Consider the following 21,450-nt stretch of genomic DNA (forward strand, 5'->3'; position numbering starts at 1 on the left):
CGGTTTTTGTAGTTTTTTGGTTTAACCATTTTTTTATTTCAAAAATCGAAACTGACCGCCATGTCAAAAAACCAAAAGAGAAACCGACTGCCAAATTCGGTGATGACGTGGAACCAAAAATTCGATTACGGTCTGGTCGGTTTCGGTTTATCGATTTTTATGAACACCCCTACTTTTGGCTTGATTATTCAGAATTGTTATTATTTTTTTATCTTCCCTACATGATATAAGATTACGTTTTATTAAGCGATCAACAAATCAAGTTGTTCATGCTATTGCTAGACATGTTCAATTTATCCCTGATAGCATTTTTGGGCAAGATGTCTGGACCAATTTAAGGGCTATCTTGTATTCAGAATGTTTTTAATTCAACGAGGTTGACATTTCATTAATAAAAAGAAAAAGTGAATTAGTTCTAAGAAAGTAAGCTAAACAAGTTCAAATTGTATTTGCCAACACAAATATTTTGACACTAATCAAAATCAACAATAATAACAAACAAAGAACACACAAACTTTCATGTGAAATTGAATTAAGTAAATCTGAAATTTTTCTAAGGTTGATTTGTTTTGTTTTGTTGTGTAGTTTTTTTTTTCCCTTTCCAAACAAAAGATGTAAAACTATTAAAAGTCTGTACAAAGAAGTATAACACCTTTAAATATAAACTCTAAAGAAAGACATATATATATATATTCTCTATAAACTCCTAACAAAAGATATTAAGAGATAAAACTCAAAGGCCACTTCCCAATTTTGCTTTGCTTTGCTTTTCTTTTCTTTATTTCTTAAGAAATGACTTCAAATGAATCTGAGGCATTATTGATTTTTGGTTCAAGTGCTGAAGCAGAAGCAAGACCAATGAGAAGCTTAATGACTTCAGTTGAATCATCAAGATAGTATTTTGCTGTGCTTGGTTTCTGCCCTACTGTGCAGGCAAACACTTCAGCTATGGCTGGTAGTGAGGCGGGGTTCGATGATGATGATCGATAAATCGACTCGAACATGTCCTCATCCGATCGGTCGTCTCCTATGCACAGCACAAAATCTGGTGCCTTTCCTTTGCTTTGTAATGCTGATATGAGGCTTTCAACAGCTCTGCCTTTACTCACACCCTAAATAGTTACAAAATTTCATTAAAGAAACCAAAAAAACAAAAACCAACTTTTATGAGTTTTCCTTAGCAAAATGACCATTAAGAAAATTATGTAAAAATTAAAACGATTCTTAAAAAAAACCCTTTTAACAAAAGCCAACTTTTCCCAGAAGCTAAAAACAAAAATATAATTTAAGGTCTTGTTTGGCTGAGTTTCTACTTTCGCTTATAGTTTCTCAGGAATCTCTTCTTAAAAAACTATTAGAAATCACTAGCTAACATGGTGAAGTTTCACAAATTTCTAATCTTCATACATAGATTAATTATATTATGATCAAATAACAACACATAAAGTACCTATTTTTTGTACCAATGAATAACAGAATTGATTGAAGAGATTATTTACCTGAGGCTTTACTTCAACAATATGTTGACCTCTAGTGACCACAACAGGCTCATTAGCAAGAACACTCTCAAGATGGTCAAGAAGTTCCTTAGCTTGAGATGAGCCAAAACAAGGGTCAGCATCTTGATGATGCCAAACCAAAGCACTTTCTTTTTGTTCTATAAAAGACCCATCTGTTGCCTCAGTATAAAGTTCCATTACTGGTAAACCAATCCTTTTCCAATCAAAATCCACTGCTAAAGAACAAGTTTCCCATGAAGAACCACTATTCCACCTAATCAAAACATTTGACCAAAAAACACATAAGAAGATTTGAAAAGAGAGAAAAAACTAAAATGGTGTCAAATTTGAGTTGTTGTTACCTTGTGAAGTAGCCATGTTCAGCTGAAATGCCCAATTTCTCACATGGTGCAAACCATTCACTAAGTGATTCTCTTCCTCTTCCACTAGCAATAAAGACAACATTTTTAGGATCACCACATAAGTGATTCAATACAGAGATGATTATATCAGAAGGTGCTTTGTTAACTGAAGCTTGTGACTTAATAGTACCATCATAGTCCAATAGTATCAACCTATTAGTTGTGTTTTTATAAGCTGTCATTATATGTTCTAATGAGAGTTTTCTAAAATTTGGTCCCAAAGCCACAACTCTAAATCCTAAACCAAACCCAATTCCCCAACATCTCTTAGAGTAATGATCTTTACAAGCTCTCTCAAGGTCTTGATCAAAACTCTTAGCCCAAAATGCAACATCATGAGAACTAATGTACTTGTAATGCTTCTCATGCCTCAATCTCTTCTCCATTTCCGGCATACAAATCGCCCAATTCAAGGCGTCCGAGACAGCCTCAATGTTCCAAGGATTAACCCGAATAGCGCCACTAAGAGAAGGCGAACAACCGATGAATTCGGACACAATCAAAGCACTCTCCTTAGGCTTATCATTAACACCAACAATGCCCATTGCCTTGTCCAAAACAGAGCTCCCCTGTCTACAAACAGTGTACTTATATGGCACCAAATTCATACCATCCCTAACACAATTCACAACACAACACTCAGCAATGGCATAAAAAGCAAACTTTTCCAATGTAGTAACCTGTCTTTTAATGAAAACAATTGGCTTGTAACCATTATTTTCATTACCATACTTTCTGTTAATCTCTTCAGCAATGGAGTTTGTTTCATTCTCAACATCTTGAACATCTTTACCTTGACTTCTAGCAGGGTTAGTAATCTGAACCAAAACAACTTTACCTCTTAAGTGAGGATGCTCTTCCAAGAGTTGACCCATAGCAAGAAACTTCAAGCTAATACCTTTAAACAAATCCATGTCATCTACACCCAAAACAACAATCTTTCCATGATATTCTTCTCTCAATTCCTTGACTTTTTCTGCAGTTTCAGAAAGAGACAAAACAGACTGAAGCTGACCCATATGAATACCAACTGGTAAGATCTTAATCCCAACTGTTCTACCATAATATTCCAAACCAATATAACCCCTTTTAGACTGATAATCCAAACCCAACATCCGACTACAACATGACAAGAAATGTCTAGCGTAATCAAACGTGTGAAACCCAATAAGATCACAGTTCAACAAAGCCTGAAGAATCTCATTACGAACAGGTAAAGTTCTGTAGATTTCTGAAGATGGAAAAGGGCTGTGGAGGAAGAAACCGAGTTTGACTCGGTGGAATCGTTTTCTGAGTAAGGTAGGAAGAATCATGAGGTGATAATCATGAACCCAAATGAAATCTTCATCTGGGTTTATCACTTCCATGATTTTATCAGCAAAAGACTTGTTAGCAGAAACATAGGCTCGCCATTGTGACTTGTCGAACCTCGAAGCTCCTTGGCTTGGTGAAATGGGTAACATGTAATGAAACAGAGGCCATAGATAGTGTTTACAGAATCCATGGTAAAACTTGTTATGAATCTCTGGTGACAAGAAAGTTGGGACGCAACGAAAGTTTTCAAGGAGAATTTGGGAAACCTCGTCCTGCTCCGAAACATCGATCTCCACTTCGAGACAACCCACGTAGATTACTTCAACTTGGGGACCGAACCCATCTTTGAGTTGTAGTACGAGGCTGTCTTTATCGAGTTCAAACGACCATTTCGAGGTTTCTGAATTTCTTCTCGCTCGTATCGGTAACTGGTTAGAAACCACGATGCGTCTTTCTTGTACGGCACCGGAGGATGTCGGAGACGAAACCTCGTCGTTTTCGAACTCAGACGACGGCGACGGCGGTGATATTACTCCCGGTAAAGACATGAGCTTTGGGAAACGATTCATTGCCCAGAGATCGTCAATGGAAAGCAAATTCAACTGGTCTAAACGCGATGATCCCGATAACATACTGAAAATAAAAATCAAAACTTTTTTCTTGGGAAATGATAAAATTTCGATTTTGATAATGGGATTTGGATAGTTTCGATCAAAGGTTTGGTCTTTTGGGATTTTTCATATGTGGGTATTGCAGAGGTAAATGAATCTAAGAGTAAGGAAAATCAAGAACGTTGTTGATACACCTTCCATAATAGAGAGAGAAAGTTAGAAAGAAAGAAAGAAAGATCTTTTTCTCTCTTAACTATAAAAATGTGATTTTTATTTATTATTATTTTTTTAATTTTGAATAAGTAATTGGATAAGAACAAGATGGTACAGATGAAATTTTGAGTTTTTATTTATTATTATTTTTTTAAAAAAAAAAATTATGGATAGATATGGTTAGTACGTAAGTGAAAAGTGGATGAATCTAACGGTGGAGATTTAATTGGGTTTTAGATTGTGTTCATTATCGTATACAGTGTGGTCGACTGTAGTGGATAATTGTTGTTCTAACTATATCCGACTTAACATGCTCTTGTTTGATTTTTTAGTACGTTTCTTTTTTATTTATTTATGGAAATATGGTAAATTACAATTTTGGTTTTATGATTTGGAGATTTTTTTTCTTTCTTTCTTTTTTTTTTTTAATAAAAAAAAATTGGATTTGAAGATTTATTTTATTACTCTATCTAGTTGGATTTTTTTAAAAAAAAGAAAGAAAAGACAGTCATCAGTAAAAGGAAATTATCAGAATAAAAAGATAATAGAGAAATTATTAATAAATTCCCTTTTATTTGGAAATTAATACCCCATGACTTAAAAAAAATTGGTGATAACTTTTTTTTACAAACTAATTTAATGATGTTATTAAATGGGTAAATACTATTTTGGACCCTGTGTTTTGTAAAAGTTACAGATTGGACCTTGTGTTTTGTTAAATGATAAAATAAACCATGTATTTTCTAAAATAGTAAAAATAGGACTCTGAGCTTAATTTTTGACAACTTTTTTTTTAATACAACCAACTTGAAGACAATGCTTAATACGAATAGATACAAAAAATGTAAACAGTTTTGTCATAGCACTTTTAGATCGGATTATAATTAAACTTTATTTTGACAAAAAATCAATTCAGGGTCCTATTTGTACTATTTTAGAAAATACAGGGTCCATTTTGTCATTTAACAAAACACAGGATCCAATTGGTAACTTTTGTAAAACAGAGAGTCCAAAATGGTATTTACCCGTTAGAGCAACACTTGTACTATATATATACATAGCACATTAAAAAAAATTATTTTATTTTATGCTAGTTTTTTTTTTATGTTATTTGAAAATGATACAATTAAAATTAAAGAAAAAATATTATTAGTTATTATGTGAGATTATTATTACGTGTATAGGAAAAAATCACAAATTAATTAATCTAATAATCTTAACTTTAATCAAATAGGGTTCTAGATATAAGAACAATAAATAATCACGTAAAAATAAAAAATAATTATTTGAATAAAGAATTCAATATACACAGTTATATATATATGAATCCCATTAATCAAAAATAATTATTCAATATATGAACAATAATTTGTCACGCTATATGTTTCCCAATAAAGAAATCCACCTCCTCATAGTCAAAAATAAATAATACATGTAGTACAGATCTTTGTAATCGAATACCTAAACGAAACAAAACTTCAGTTACCATAATCAGAAAAGATTTAAGTGAACTAAATAATGACTAAGAAGATCTAAATTACAAAATGAAAATAACATGTCTATATGAGTATGATTTTTTTGGTATATGAGCATGATTGATCTAAGAGAAAATAGATAAACCTATAAACATATAAATATACTTAATATTAATTTTGACAAAGAAACAATTCAATTATAAACAATTTTAAATATCAGCTTGACAATTTCAACACTCTAATTAGTCATTAAATAACCATAATCTATACATCATGATAATTTTATTTTATTTGATATCAAATGATAGAGATTATTGAAGTTTTCAACCATGGAAAACACACTATGATCAAAAAGTAATGCTCATTAATTATATATTTCAAAGAAACCCAAATTTCCATGAATGTCCCTAATAAGATATAAACAATAAAGTTGTAAATTAAAAAAAAAAGTAGCAAAATTTCAGTTATTATAAGAAATAAAATAAATTGAAGATTTATACAATACTGGAATTTAAATTCTTAGAGGCCATTAGCGAAGGGGCGAAACTCGTTAGTTTTCCTAGTAGAACACTACCTTAATGGTCTGAACACAAAAATTGTAAAAATCAAAATATGAATAAATTAGCATCATCAACAAAAAGAAAATTAAAAGGAAAAGACTTAATAATTACATGACAAATAATTATTAATTAAATTAAAAAGTTAAGATTATTTTTTATCAAATAGGATTTATATATTGAATTATTTTTTATTAATGAGATTAATTAATATATGAACAATAATTTGAATTAACCTTATAATCTTTAACTTTAATCAAGTAGGATTTATAAAAGAGGCATAAATAATCAAATAGGGTTAGAAATGGTAATTAAAGAAAATTTAGAACCCTATTTTTTTTTTTATTTAATGAGATTTATTTTATTATATATAAATAAAAAGTGACCCATGAATTTCTCATATACCATTTTATTTTTAATATAAATGAAAAATTACTCATAAATTTCTCATAAACCAAGAATTCTGTTATATAGGCACACTTTATATAGAATAGATATATATATATATAAATATCGGGAGATCATTTTTTTTAATACAATATTCAATTTATTGTTGAGAACGATATCAATTTTTTACTTTTCTTTTAATTACATAAAGCATTATTTTTTATTAAGAAATTACATTTTTATGTTTATTTTTATAGTTTTACGGTTTTTCATAAAAACAACATGAAAATAACAAGAAAACTACATAAAATTAACATGAAAATAACATCAAAGCAATAACAAAAATAACATACAAATAACAAAAAATCAACAACAAATTAACAAGAGTATAACAAAAAAATATCGCATTTTTTGTAAATAAAATCGTAAAATCGTAAAAATGCGTAAAATTCCGTAAAACTGTATTTTTATAATTTTTTTTGTTATTTTTATGTATTTGTGAAATAATTCCAAAAAAAAAAAATTATGAGAAAAGCTTCCCTATATATATTGTGAATAAAAAAAGTTATCTCATTAGTAAATTACTGAATTATTGCAAATAGGTATGTACAAAAATCGATTCAATCCAATTATAATTTACTACTAAATATTGAATATTTAATTATAATCATTTCAAATTAAATGTTATTTTTAAATATCTAATTGGATCGAATTAAATATTAAATGGTATGTCTGAAAATCCAATACATCTAATATCTAATCGAACTCATTAATATTTTTATTTAATTTAGATGAGTAATTAAATTTTATATTATTATACTTAATATATGCATATATTAAAATAAAGATTAAAAGTTTAGTTATTTTTTCTGGATAGGACGGGATACAATCCAATTCTCGATATATATACAAAGAATAATTACATAAAATATATATATATTTTTTTTTTTTGTAATTTTTTTATATTTTTACAATGTTTTATAAAAACGACAAGAAAATTATATAGAAGTAACGGGAAAGTAACATTTAAACAACAACAAAAAAATAACATACAAATAAGAAAAAATCTGTGACAGTCAGTAGTCATGTGATCCGTAAGGGAAAATACCGGGTAAGATGTGCAATCCTACATCGCCTGGGGAAGGTCAAGTGTGATGATTCTGAGACTGTGTAGGTATTGGACTTGAAGAGATCTTAAATGGATTGATTGATATTACATATATCAACAAGGTGAATCTTATTTTTTGATAGCCCGTCACGAAAGAACTCCACGGTTAAGCGTGCTTGACTTGGGATAATTTTAGGATGGGTGATCTCTTAAGAAATTTTTCCAAGTACAGCTTGAAGCGGAGACCAGGGACGGACCCAATTGTTTTAATGTGGGGGCTATAGCCCCCACTAGCAAAAATATTGCCTTTTAAAAAATTATTTTTTTTTTTAATTTGATAATTATAGACTAAAATAGTAAAAAAGCCCCCACAAAATTAAATAAATCTAGTAAAAATAATTATAATATATGTACAAATATTTTTTAATAATAAAAAGCCCCCACAAAGAAAAATTTCTGGGTCCGTCACTGGCGGAGACATTACAAAATCAACCATAAATTAACAAGAGTATAACATAAAATTAAAATATTATATTTCTGTAAATAAAATCATAAAAATATTTAAATTTTGTATACCAGTATTTTTGTAATTTTTGCATATTTGTGAAATAATCTCAAATAAAAAAATTGGATAGGTCCAATTTGATCAAAGAAATACTATGTCTAAAATATTAGATAAATCTAAATCAATGTAAAATAGATATACTTGATGTACAATCAATGGATAGAATAGATCAAGTTCAATATCTAATGGATATTAGATTGATGAGATAACTAAAATTAATTGAATTAGATTGATAATTTAATAGGATCTGTATATGTTTAAAAATATTAAATGTCCCCAATTCTAATAATTGATAATTTTAAGAGTAAATCTATTATAATACACTCTTTTAAAAGGCATTTATATTTTTTGACATTTAATAAATTTTTCATAATAGTTATTCACGATTATTTGTAAATTTTTAATTTTTAGCACTATAAATTTTTTAAAATTTTCAAAAAATTTATAAATAATTTTAAATAATTATAATGCATACCATTATAAAATACAAAATTAGATTAAAAAAATATCTTAAATAACAAAACTAGAATCTACCAAAACATTGTACTACAAAAAAAAATTAATATTTTTATATATAATTTTTGGTAGTTGGAGGAAAAGAAAAATGTTGTGAAATTTACAAAAAGACAAGGGTGGAAAACAAATATATTTATTTTAGAAAAAATAAAAATTCTTCTTAAAATTCTGACACATTTCGGCATCTCTGTACTCTTTCGGCATTTTGAGACTGATACCTCTGCACTCCATAACTATTTTATCATATCACTACAAATTTAATATGAGGATATCAACCTTTAATAAAGGGTATATTAAAAAAAAACTTAACAACTAAAATTTTGACCATAAATATTATCCAAAAAAAATCTACAAATATGTAGTACATTCTTTTAAAGGTAGATTGCACTATAAATATCTAATATTTTAAATTTTATAAACTTAAATATTTAATATTTATTTTTAAAGGTAAAAATACTTAATGTTATAATTTTTTACTAGTACTTTAACTCATAAATATGGACACATGGATGACCCAAATGTATTATATTTATTTTGTTTTAAAATTTAATATTCTTAATATCAAAAACTAAATACTACTCGTTTTTTAAAAAAATTAAGAGAGATGTAATACTAAATTACCATAGCTGAGTGAATCAGTGCAATATATAGAATATAATTATCGAATTAAAATGCCAATATCATGTGAAAATTTGTATGAAAACTGTTTTTTTTTTAAACAAGTAGCATTTAGTTTCTGATATTAAGAATATTAAGTTTTAAAATAAAATAAAAATAAATGTAATGCATCTGAACCCTCTACGTGTCCATACTTATGAGTTAACAAAAGTAATAGTAACAGTGTAAGAGAATTGTAACATTAGGTATTTTTGCCTCTAAAAATAAATATTAAGTATTTAAGTGTATATAAAATTTAAAATATTTGATAATTATACTGCAATTTACCCTTCTTTTAAAGGATACTTGCAGCGAAATTGTCTTAATATTTATTTTATAATTTTTATACATATAACTCTAATAAAAGAATAATAATAAAAGCATCTTATTATGTGGTGATATATTTTCTTAGCTTATTTAATACATAATTTAATAATATATCGACACGTGTTTCTGAATTGACACTTAATGATTGAAAAAAGATACGTCTGCAATAAATTCGTAAGATAATATACTTTTGCTATCACTTTTTTTTTTATTAAGATCATTTGAGTAAAAAATTATAAAAATTAAAGGGATTTGGCTGCAAATATCTTTTTCTTAATAAATATTCGGGTAGACTGTCTTATGTTTTTAGCATTAAAAAAAAAATTCTAATTATTTTATTATAATCGTATACGTTGTAATTATTTAGAATCATATATAAAAAGTAAAGTTTAAACAGTTACTTAATACGTATATAAAATAACAATCATACGTTGAATAAAATATTTATTTAAAAAAAATCATAAATATTAGAGACAGTCTCTAATTACTAATGTGTAGAAAAATAGTAAAATATATAAGATAGATTGACTATTTCTCTCATTACCAATTAATTTGAGATGTAACCTCATTTATCTTATCTTAAATTTCAATAATAAATTATTTTAATTTTTTAAAAAATTATCTTATATAATTATAACCTACCCAATTAATTTTTTTTTTTTACCAAAACAGATAAAAGTCTACTAAAAAGCATCCCTTCGAGAATTGTATTGTAAATTTACCCAAAAAACAATAAATAAATAAATAAAATATCCAGCCATATTTTTGTTTTGAACAAAAATCTAAGAATAATTAAAAAAAAAAAATGTATATTTAAAAAGTAAAAAAGTGGGAGGAAGAAGGTTACTAAGATGAAGACGTGGCGTGTTGGGGTGGTTCTGCCCAAAGTGTTGGATAGATTTGACTGCTGACGTGGCCGGGGCCCACTTACTTCACCGCTTTAGATTTGACACCTGGTTTTGTTCTATGCTTTATTTCTATTTACAATCACCACAAAGTACTTGGAGAATACTCTACCTCCCTAAATAACCATTGGTTTATTATTGCTTAAGTTTTTTACACCTAAATTAATTTTCTCAACTATTATTTTATTTATACTTAATTTTTTAAGTTTAAATTTTACCGGTAAATTTTTCTAAATTATTAAACTACTTGCAAATTTAAAATATTATTTATTTTTAACCGTTAGTTATCAATGTGTACACTTTTATACATGTGTCAAATTTATATTGGTAAATCTAATATTATTATTTTAAAAATATAAATTATTGCAAAACTTATAATATCTTTATTTTTTAAAAATATTTTATTTTTATTTTTATAATTTTATTTAATTTTAAAATAAATTTTGAAAATAATTATTAAATAATAATATTAAGTGTTGTAACGCCCGTATTTTATAATAATAAACCCGAAAATTAACTTTAATAATTTATATATTAATAATCATATGGATCGGGATCCCGAGTATCAAAATACAAGTTAAAAGTATTTTCTCAATATGTACATATATATATATTTTTTAATTTTAGCGGTCAAGCATCCTCAAAATACAGACTCCAAAATACTAGTAAACCGAAACCCTCCAGGTTGCACTGCCGCGATATGTACAATCATGCCGAGTTCCGCCTCACTGTTCCTCCAGCTTTGCTTTTCCTTTACCTACACAAGGTAGTAAACTGATGAGTCTACAGACTCAGTAAGATATGCAAGAAATATATAAAAGTAGCACGCTGCCAGCTTTATGATTAAGCTGCCCTGAGCTTAACAACGAAGCTCACCAAATGATTAAGAACGTTCTTAAGGGTAGTACGACTACTATACCAAATGCACTAAAGTACCAACTCTGTACTTGTGTTGGTAGAGCCCTAACTGTACTCCCGGGAATTACTAAGTGTTAGGTCCTTTTTTGGCAATTTAGTTGTCAAAATATTTTTTAATTAATGTGCATTTTATTGAGCATTCAATTTGTTTTTATCAACTCTAGACCCTTTTTCCAGGGGGAGTTGTGGTTGGTTAGTACCTGTGAACTATTTGGTTTAAAAGTTAGCATGTTTCTTTAGTTATTGTTGGTTTTCGATTGTGCTACTCAGGGGGAGTAGTTATTTGTTATGGCTAACTTTAACTTGCAGGTACTTTGTGTTAAAAATTATTTGGTTCATCTAAAGTGCCAAAGGGGGAGATTGTAAAGTCCTTTTTTGGCAAGTTAGTTGACAAAATAATTTTTCCATTTATGGTAAGATTGGTGTGCATTCATATTCGATTTCTTACCTTATAAATTCGGATTGTAGTTGCCCTTTTCCTTGTTTGGAAAGTTGCACTTTCAGCTGAACTTTCCTTTGTTGAAAACTTCTCAAAAGAGAAGGAATTCTCTTTTGGAAAGTTGTCTTTTTTAGGGAAACTTTGATTATTGCCTTTTCCTTATTGATTTCGATTGTATCTTGATACAATCAGAATATCTAATCTGTTTTTGGCAGGAATCAAGCATTGAAAGAAGATCGGACCCGATTTTAGTAAGTTTCCGTTTAAGGCGTATCTGCTTCGTCAGCATCCGAATCTGATGTAGCAGATCGTGTTTCTTTTGGAAAGTTTTTGTACAGCTGCTAATTCGAACTTGTGGTTGCCTCTTTGGTTTCTATGATCTATAAATAGAGCCTAGAGAGCAACCATTCGAATTACCTCTTCCATTATTCATTTTCTACATTTATCTTTTGAGAGAAGAGAGTCTTTCTTTGTTTTGTGAGAGCCTAGTTGTTCATCTAGGTTCTAGTTGTTCTATTTCTGTTCTTACTCTATGCTAGAGGTTGTGAAGAACTACTTGACTGAACAAGAGATTGGTCTTCGGGAGAAGACTTGATAAAGCCTTACTTCGGGAGGAAGTAAGCACTTGGTCTTCGGGAGAAGACTTGTTGAAGCCTTACTTCGGGAGGAAGTAAGCACCTGGTCTTCGGGAGAAGACTTGTTGAAGCCTTACTTCGGGAGGAAGTAAGCACTCACACTTCAAAGACGAAGGGAGTTCGGGCTTGAAGGTGTTTCAAGAAGTCAGATTCATAAAGTGGATTACAAAGGATTGCGGCAATACTTTAGAGGGAGTCTAAACTTGTTTAAGTCAATTGTCTTTGTAATTTTGATACTTTATTAATTGATTTCATTCTCTGGGCGTGGCCCCGTGGACTAGGAGTGTTCGTGAGAACACTGATACCACGTATAAATCTCTTGTGTCAAGTTATTTATTTTTCTGCAAATATTTTATATTCTGCCTGTTCAGTTCTGCTGCTGCAAACGCGTACAGTTTTTATATTCTCGTATATACAACTGACATTTGCAAAAACACGGTTTTTCAATTGGTATCAGAGCGGGACACTAAACTCTTAGTGTGGTCCTATAACGTTTTTGTTAGAATGTCATTTTTTGCAGAAGGAAGTTCTATTTCTAGACCACCGTTGCTTAATGACTCTAACTATCCTTATTGGAAAGTTAGAATGAGGGCCTTCATCAAATCTCAAGATGAGAAGGCATGGAGAATGGTTCTATCAGGTTGGTCTCCTCCAGTTGAGACAGATTCTTCAGGTAATACTATTATAAAATCTGAACTGGAATGGTCTATTGAAGATGATAAACTTTCTGCCTACAATAGCAAAGCTTTGCATGCTATCTTTAATGGTGTAGGTGAAGGTTACATTAAACTTATATCATCTTGTGTTTCTGCTAAGGAAGCTTGGGAGATCCTTCAAACTCAGTTTGAAGGAACTTCTGATGTGAAAAGATCTAGATTTATCATGCTTCAAACTAAATTTGATGAGCTTAGAATGTCTGATAATGAAACTTTAACTGAATTTTATGAAAAATTATCTGACATTGCTAATGAATATTTTGCTCTTGGAGAAAAGCTTGATGATTCTGTTCTTGTGAGAAAAATTGTTAGAGTACTTCCAGAAAGGTTTGATACTAAACTTTTGGCAATGGAGGAAGCTAAAGATTTTAGCACTATGAAGGTGGAAGAATTGATGGGTTCCTTACGTACTTTTGAATTAAATCAACAGATTAAACAAAAGGACAAACCCAAATCCATTGCTGATAAAGGTAAAAGTATTGCTTTGAAAGTTGCTGATAATGAAAATTCTGATAGTGAATGTGATGATGAGATTGCTGTATTAACTAAGAATTTTCAGAAATATATGAAAAAGATGGGAAATAAAAAGAATATTTCGAAAGGTTCAAAAGGTAATACTTTTATTAAACCATCTGTTTCTAACAAAAAGGGAATTCAGTGCAGGGAATGTGAAGGTTTTGGGCATATTCAAGCTGAGTGTGCAAACACTTTGAAAAAGAATAAGAAAAGTTTCAATGTCACTTGGAGTGATGATGAAACCGAAAGTGATGAAGATAATTCTGAAAATGTTGCCCTAACCTCTGTTATGTCTAATGTGTTGTGTGATTCACAGGTGAAAGCTAGATTGGTATGTCTGAATAATACCACCAAACAAGAGGAATCAGATTCAGATGAGTCTGAAATCTGTGAAGAATCTCTTGCGGAATTATACCAAGTCATGTATGAAAAATGGATTCAGGTTGCTTCTGAAAATAGAGAGTTGAATAAATTGTCTCATCAGATTGAAATGTGTGATTTGAAAATAAAAGAATATGAGACAAGTTTTTGTGATAAAGATGAAAAAATCTCTCTATTAAAGAAGGAACTTGAAAATTTTAAGAAAAATGTTCAAATGCTTAACCCTGGATCTTCTATTTTTGAAAAAGCTCAGAATGCAGGTCAGAAAGGTTTCGCAGGCCTTGGTTCTAATGGAATGGAAAGTTCTGGAGTCACGAAGTTTGTAAAATCTAGTGTTCCAACGAATCACCTTGAGGCTACAAACTCTGCCATAACAGTTTCACAGCCTATTGCAGCAAGAACAGCTTCTGACGCTGCAAAATCTCCAGGATTTTCAAAAAGGGTAAGATCTCAGGTAAAAAGATTTATTCCCATTTGTCATTTTTGTGGTAGAAAAGGACATATCAGACCTAAATGTTTCACGTTGAAAAATTTGTTTAAAACAAATTATTTTGGTAATTTGAATTTTTTTCAAAAGAAACATAGTGCTTTCAAACAAAAATGGGTTGAAAAAGAAAAATGTCTAGTTGGTTTTTCTGATAAAAGTGCTGCTTCTCAAATGTGGTATTTTGACAGTGGTTGTTCTAGACATATGACAGGTGACAAGGATTTTTTAATGAATATCAAACCAATGCAATGTGGTGAAGTCACGTTTGGTAATGGCTTAGCTGGTAAAGTTGTTGGTATGGGAACTCTAAATTTTGAAGGGCTACCTAGACTGAAAAATGTGATGTTAGTTGAAGGACTAAGGGCTAATTTACTTAGCATTAGTCAAATTTGTGACCAAGGGTATACTGTTTCATTTGATAGTGATCATTGCTATGTTCTTAATGATGATAATGAATGTATCTTGCAAGGATTTCGATCCAATGATAACTGTTACACTCTAACCCCTGTGTTTACTTGTCATTCAGCTATCAACAACACCACAGATTTGTGGCATGCCAAGCTTGGGCATATTAATTATAAAAACCTGAAAAGATTGTCAAATGCAGGTATTGTTCGAGGACCTCCCAAGCTTGGTAAAGAAAGTGTTGGTAAGTGTGAACCGTGTCAACTTGGGAAGCAATTAAAAATCACTCACAAGCCTGTGTCTGATATCAATACCTCAAAAGTATTGGAATTGCTTCACATGGATCTTATGGGTCCAATCCAAGTTGAAAGGTTGAATGGGAAACGATATATCTTTGTGTGTGTTGATGATTTCTCTCGTTTTACTTGGGTAGATTTCTTAAGAGAAAAATCTGACACTTTTGATGCCTTTAAAACTCTTTGTCTGAGATTAAGAGTTGAGAAAGGTTGTAATATTGGGAAAATTGTTCGAATTCGAAGTGATCATGGTAAGGAGTTTGAAAATTCTGTGTATGATGATTTTTGCAAGTCTACAGGTATAACTCATGAATTTTCAGCTCCCAAAACTCCTCAACAAAATAGAGTCGTTGAGAGGAAGAATCGAACATTGCAGGAAATGGCAAGAGTGATGTTAAATAGCAAGAAGTTGACAAAGCGCTTATGGGCTGAAGCTATTAACACAGCTTGCTACATAATAAACAGATTGTTTATTCGTCCAGGTACCTCAAAAACACCTTATGAAATCTGGAAAAGTAAGCGCCCCAATGTAAGTCATTTTCATATTTTTGGATGTGTGTGTTATGTCTATAGAGATCGTGAGCATATTGGTAAATTTGATGCTAAAATTGATGTTGGTGTGTGTATTGGATATTCCTTAAACAGTAGAGCTTATCGTATTTTGGAATCAGCTAATGTGGTTGTTGATGATATAGTTTTTGGTTCTACATCTAACCATGAAGTGCAGGTATTTGTTGATCAAATGAAAAGTGAATTTGAAATGAGCATGGTTGGTAAGCTTAATTTCTTTCTGGGTCTTCAAGTGAGGCAAATGGAAGGAGGTACATTTGTATCTCAAAGCAAGTATGCTAAGAACCTTGTCAAGAAATTTGGCCTTGAATCGGCTAAGCAGGTAAGTACTCCTATGAGCACCACACTGAAATTAACAAAAGATGAGAATGGAGTAAAGGTAGACACTACACTCTATCGTAGCATGATTGGAAGTCTTTTGTATTTAACTGCTAGTCGACCTGATATCTGTTACAGTGTGGGAGTGTGTGCTAGATATCAAAGTAATCCTATGGAATCTTCTGTATCAGCTGTAAAAAGGATTATTAGATATGTTAATAGCACTCCTGATTATGGAATATGGTTCTCGAAAGATACCAATTCAAATCTTGCTTGTTTTAGTGATGCAGATTGGGCAGGAAATGCTGATGATCGGAAAAGCACAAGTGGAGGGTGTTTCTTTCTTGGGAATAATCTAGTATCTTGGCATAGCAAGAAACAGAATTCCATCTCCTTATCCACTGCCGAAGTTGAGTACATAGCTGCTGGCAGTTGTTGTACTCAACTATTGTGGTTGAAACAAATGTTGATTGACTATGGGTTTGATTTGGGTGTTTTGACTATTTTTGTGACAATACTAGTGCCATAAATATTTCCAAAAATCATGTTCAACATTCTAGAACAAAGCACATTGATATAAGACACCACTTTATCAGGGAACTTGTTGAAAATAAATCTTTGCAATTAGAATATGTTGATACTGAAAAACAATTAGCTGATATTTTCACAAAGGCCCTAGATGCAAGTCGCTTTGACTCCCTCAGAAAGTCTTTGGGAGTTTGCATTGTTTAATTTTATCTGTTCATAATTCGTGTACAATAGTGTTATGTGATTCTTCTCTAGCTCTTAATCTTCTATCATTGTATTTTGACAAATCATGTTTATGCTTTTGGAATATAATTAGTTAGGACCTCAGTCTGATCATACTTTGTGATGTTGTGTTAAAAGATTCATGTTACTCTTTGTTTGTGTACGGGATTAAATAAATATTCTCTACGTAGTTGAGCAATTTTTGTTTCGGTCTTGTCGAGCCCTTCATTGAATAGAGCTACCCATACTGAGGTGTGAAAGCCATCTGATGAGTAAGCTGGAACATTGTAATTAGCAACTATGATGAGGATGCACTACCATAGAAAAGGGCTACCTTCAGTATGGTGTGAAAGCATCCAGTTGCGGGATCAAATTGAAAAAGGCGAAAATGAAAAATCTTGCCAAGGACAATGATCCTATTTTCACTGCACACACTTATGTCTGACAAGTGTGTTCAAATCTGTAAGTCTCCTCTATTAAATTTAAATTGATAATCCTGGTTCACAATTTTCAGTAACATGCATATCTTTTTCCTCAACATCAATTAAGTATGATTATTTCATGAGATACTAACTAGTTATTTTCCTTCAAAGCATAACATGTAATTTATTTTGTCAATTGTCAATGATATTTGATTTCTTTTGCTTGGTTCGAATCACATATATTTATTGTACACATTATATTTTATTTTCGGTTTTAATTTATATAAAAAAAATAATAAAAAAAATAAAAAAAAAAGAGGGAGGCGTGTGACTTGCTTCATGGGTTAAGAAAATCTTGTGCATAAATGGTAAGTATCAACATTCATTCTTCTTTGATTTATTTTGATATTTTTCCAAGTAAAGATTAATCTTTATATGGTAATGTGTCTTTATTCTTGAAAGATTGACTTATTTTTGGAAATATTGTTGGTAATTCTAGTTTCCTTTCATTTTTTTTAAAAAAAAAAGGAAAGGAGAAATTTTTGCAAGATAGTGGGGCGGTTTCCATTTGTGTTCTTGGGCTGGTAGTTTCTCTTTTTAAGTTGGTTTCCTCTTTTGATCCTCTCTCTCATGATTGTATAAACCAACCTCTTTTGTCTTTTATTTTCATAGCCTAGCTACCCGATTCCTATTTGTTTGTGTTCTTGTTCTTTGTTTCTCATTCTTACTTTCAGAAATTCATGGCTACAACTAAGAACCTATGGCATCCAAGGAAAATGGTGAAATCTGAATAAGCCCCCTCAAATGCTCCTCTTGTTGCTCCAATCGTCTTGCTACCATGGAGGAGGTTCAGCAAGAGATGTTCAAGCAGTTGTCCTCATTGATCAAGCTTTATGGGGCATAAGTTTTCTTTCTTTTTGTTTTTGTTGGACATATTTCTATATTTTCATTTCTTTTTGTCTTTGGCCCTTATAGATAAACAAAAAGGGGGAGTAATTGTATACTCAACTGTCTAGGGGGAGTTGAGGTTTGTGTTTGTGTTTGTGTTCATCCTTGGTCAAAGTTAGCTTTTTATTTTGGTTTATTGTTTTGCTTCTCAGGGGGAGTTTTTATGTTTGTTTTGCTAACTTTGTTTTGTAGGTGTTTGTTAATTAATAATATTTTGATTATCTAAAGTGCCAAAGGGGGAGATTGTTAGGTCCTTTTTTGGCAATTTAGTTGTCAAAATATTTTTTAATTAATGTGCATTTTATTGAGCATTCAATTTGTTTTTATCAACTCTAGACCCTTTTTCCAGGGGGAGTTGTGGTTGGTTAGTACCTGTGAACTATTTGGTTTAAAAGTTAGCATGTTTCTTTAGTTATTGTTGGTTTTCGATTGTGCTACTCAGGGGGAGTAGTTATTTGTTATGGCTAACTTTAACTTGCAGGTACTTTGTGTTAAAAATTATTTGGTTCATCTAAAGTGCCAAAGGGGGAGATTGTAAAGTCCTTTTTTGGCAAGTTAGTTGACAAAATAATTTTTCCATTTATGGTAAGATTGGTGTGCATTCATATTCGATTTCTTACCTTATAAATTCGGATTGTAGTTGCCCTTTTCCTTGTTTGGAAAGTTGTACTTTCAATTTGAACTTTCCTTTGTTGAAAACTTCTCAAAAGAGAAGGAATTCTCTTTTGGAAAGTTGTCTTTTTTAGGGAAACTTTGATTATTGCCTTTTCCTTATTGATTTCGATTGTATCTTGATACAATCAGAATATCTAATCTGTTTTTGGCAGGAATCAAGCATTGAAAGAAGATCGGACCCGATTTTAGTAAGTTTCCCGTTTCTGCGGTATCCGCTTCGTCAGCATCCGAATCTGATGTAGCAGATCGTGTTTCTTTTGGAAAGTTTTTGTACAGCTGCTAATTCGAACTTGTGGTTGCCTCTTTGGTTTCTATGATCTATAAATAGAGCCTAGAGAGCAACCATTCGAATTACCTCTTCCATTATTCATTTTCTACATTTATCTTTTGAGAGAAGAGAGTCTTTCTTTGTTTTGTGAGAGCCTAGTTGTTCATCTAGGTTCTAGTTGTTCTATTTCTGTTCTTACTCTATGCTAGAGGTTGTGAAGAACTACTTGACTGAACAAGAGATTGGTCTTCGGGAGAAGACTTGATAAAGCCTTACTTCGGGAGGAAGTAAGCACTTGGTCTTCGGGAGAAGACTTGTTGAAGCCTTACTTCGGGAGGAAGTAAGCACCTGGTCTTCGGGAGAAGACTTGTTGAAGCCTTACTTCGGGAGGAAGTAAGCACTCACACTTCAAAGACGAAGGGAGTTCGGGCTTGAAGGTGTTTCAAGAAGTCAGATTCATAAAGTGGATTACAAAGGATTGCGGCAATACTTTAGAGGGAGTCTAAACTTGTTTAAGTCAATTGTCTTTGTAATTTTGATACTTTATTAATTGATTTCATTCTCTGGGCGTGGCCCCGTGGACTAGGAGTGTTCGTGAGAACACTGATACCACGTATAAATCTCTTGTGTCAAGTTATTTATTTTTCTGCAAATATTTTATATTCTGCCTGTTCAGTTCTGCTGCTGCAAACGCGTACAGTTTTTATATTCTCGTATATACAACTGACATTTGCAAAAACACGGTTTTTCACTAAGTGTTGTACCACGAACACGACGTACCCTGGGTACTCGTGTTGGTAACACCGTAACCACATTAACATGCAATACTATACTAACACTTGAATAATCATTTTACATTAGTGCTAGTAGTATAACATTCAAAACAAGCATATACATTCATATATATATTCTTACGCTATCTTACCTCGTTCCGTGCTCAAGTGTGCCGGTCAGCCTGAGTGGAAGTGCAGCTCGACGTTTTACAGGGCCCTAAACCATTATGTTCAAAAACCGATGAGAGACTCGCTAAAACACCTATCAGGGTTTTAAAATACAAACTAAGCTTAACCCTATCGATAAAAAGGATGCCAATACTCTACATTACTTAAAAACGGGAAAAACTAGGGCTCGGGAAAAAGCCCCAACCGGCAGGCCGGTTCCCAACCGGAAGTCCGGTTCCCGGGACCAACCGGTCGACCGGTTGCAACAGGGCCCCAGGAACCGGAATTCTGGTTCTGAGCTGGGAACCCAAAAATTCTTCCCCTTAATTCAAATCAACTCCAAACTTCACAATACTTTCCAGAACACCTGAATGCATCATAATAAACCAATCCCAAGCAGCAAATCACAACAATTCCTTCAAATTCCAAAAACACCATTAGAGGTCAAGGTTTGAGTTCTCAAACTCAAACCTTGTCAAAACCTTACCACAACTAACAAAGGCAGCAAAAAGCAACTCAATTAAACTCACTTAATCAACAGAAATTAAATTCAAACAACAACTATAACTACAGAACCAAAATTCCTAATTTAAATCTCAAAACCTAACTTTATACTAACTAGAAACAAGAAGAAGAAGGCTAGGAACCCATACCTTAAACAAGTTCTCCTTCAAGAGATTAGAAAGACTATAAAATCAACAATTCAAACCCTTTTCTTGCTGGTTCTCTAGGTTGCACGAAAGAGAGAGGGAAAGAGGAACAAAATTTCAAGCTTCAGCATCTATCTCACACTTAACCTTTCTTTTTCCTTTGATAATATTAATATTATCTAAGCATAAATTAAAGAAAAGGAAGCTTCTACCTTCCACTAAAAGCCAAAACACTAAAAGCAAAATGACCATTTACCCATCAATTAAAATATCAAAAATTAAACAACCTAAGGACAATTTGGTCATTACCAAAACCCGACTATTAGCATTAACCAAATACCCCGAGCAAAAACATACATCAAAATATAAGATATGACTCTCTAAAGGCCCAACGCCGCTTTCCACAGCTTCCGAACACAACACAAAAATTAGGTAATTAAATATAAAATAGCATAAAAACATATATGATATATGAAATATATTTCTAAAATATGCGTTCCATAATTATTAATACATAAACCTTAAATATTTAGTAATACAAAGTATTATTCATAGGCGG

The 21,450-nt window shown here is 31.3% G+C and overlaps 1 protein-coding gene and 1 long non-coding RNA gene across 2 annotated transcripts; both read right to left on the bottom strand.

Moving 5' to 3' along the window:
• Positions 1–497: 497 nt before the first annotated feature.
• Positions 498–4,131, bottom strand: LOC133038726 (probable alpha,alpha-trehalose-phosphate synthase [UDP-forming] 11). Its single transcript, XM_061116937.1, has 3 exons — positions 1,862–4,131; positions 1,500–1,773; positions 498–1,112 (listed from the first exon to the last, which is right to left on the bottom strand). Exons 1-3 carry the CDS (start codon positions 3,865–3,867, stop codon positions 786–788), a joined length of 2,607 nt encoding a protein of 868 aa, XP_060972920.1. The 5' UTR covers positions 3,868–4,131; the 3' UTR covers positions 498–785.
• A 6,938-nt stretch (positions 4,132–11,069) lies between these two features.
• Positions 11,070–21,186, bottom strand: LOC133039047 (uncharacterized). Its single transcript, XR_009688584.1, has 3 exons — positions 20,895–21,186; positions 20,226–20,290; positions 11,070–11,313 (listed from the first exon to the last, which is right to left on the bottom strand). It is a non-coding gene; the product is annotated as an uncharacterized LOC133039047 (long non-coding RNA).
• Positions 21,187–21,450: the final 264 nt, after the last annotated feature.

The sequence above is a fragment of the Cannabis sativa genome, chromosome 6, assembly GCF_029168945.1.
Source record: "Cannabis sativa cultivar Pink pepper isolate KNU-18-1 chromosome 6, ASM2916894v1, whole genome shotgun sequence".
NCBI classification, from domain to species: Eukaryota; Viridiplantae; Streptophyta; class Magnoliopsida; order Rosales; family Cannabaceae; genus Cannabis; species Cannabis sativa.

Bases quoted from the DNA above. Each gene is read 5' to 3' on its own strand.
- LOC133038726 (XM_061116937.1), bottom strand. From the start codon at position 3,867: ATGTTATCGGGATCATCGCGTTTAGACCAGTTGAATTTGCTTTCCATT. The intron at 1,774-1,861 runs GTAACAACAACT...TGTTTTGATTAG, and splicing joins GAACATGGCTACTTCACAAG to GTGGAATAGTGGTTCTTCAT. The intron at 1,113-1,499 runs GTAAATAATCTC...GTAACTATTTAG, and splicing joins TTGTTGAAGTAAAGCCTCAG to GGTGTGAGTAAAGGCAGAGC.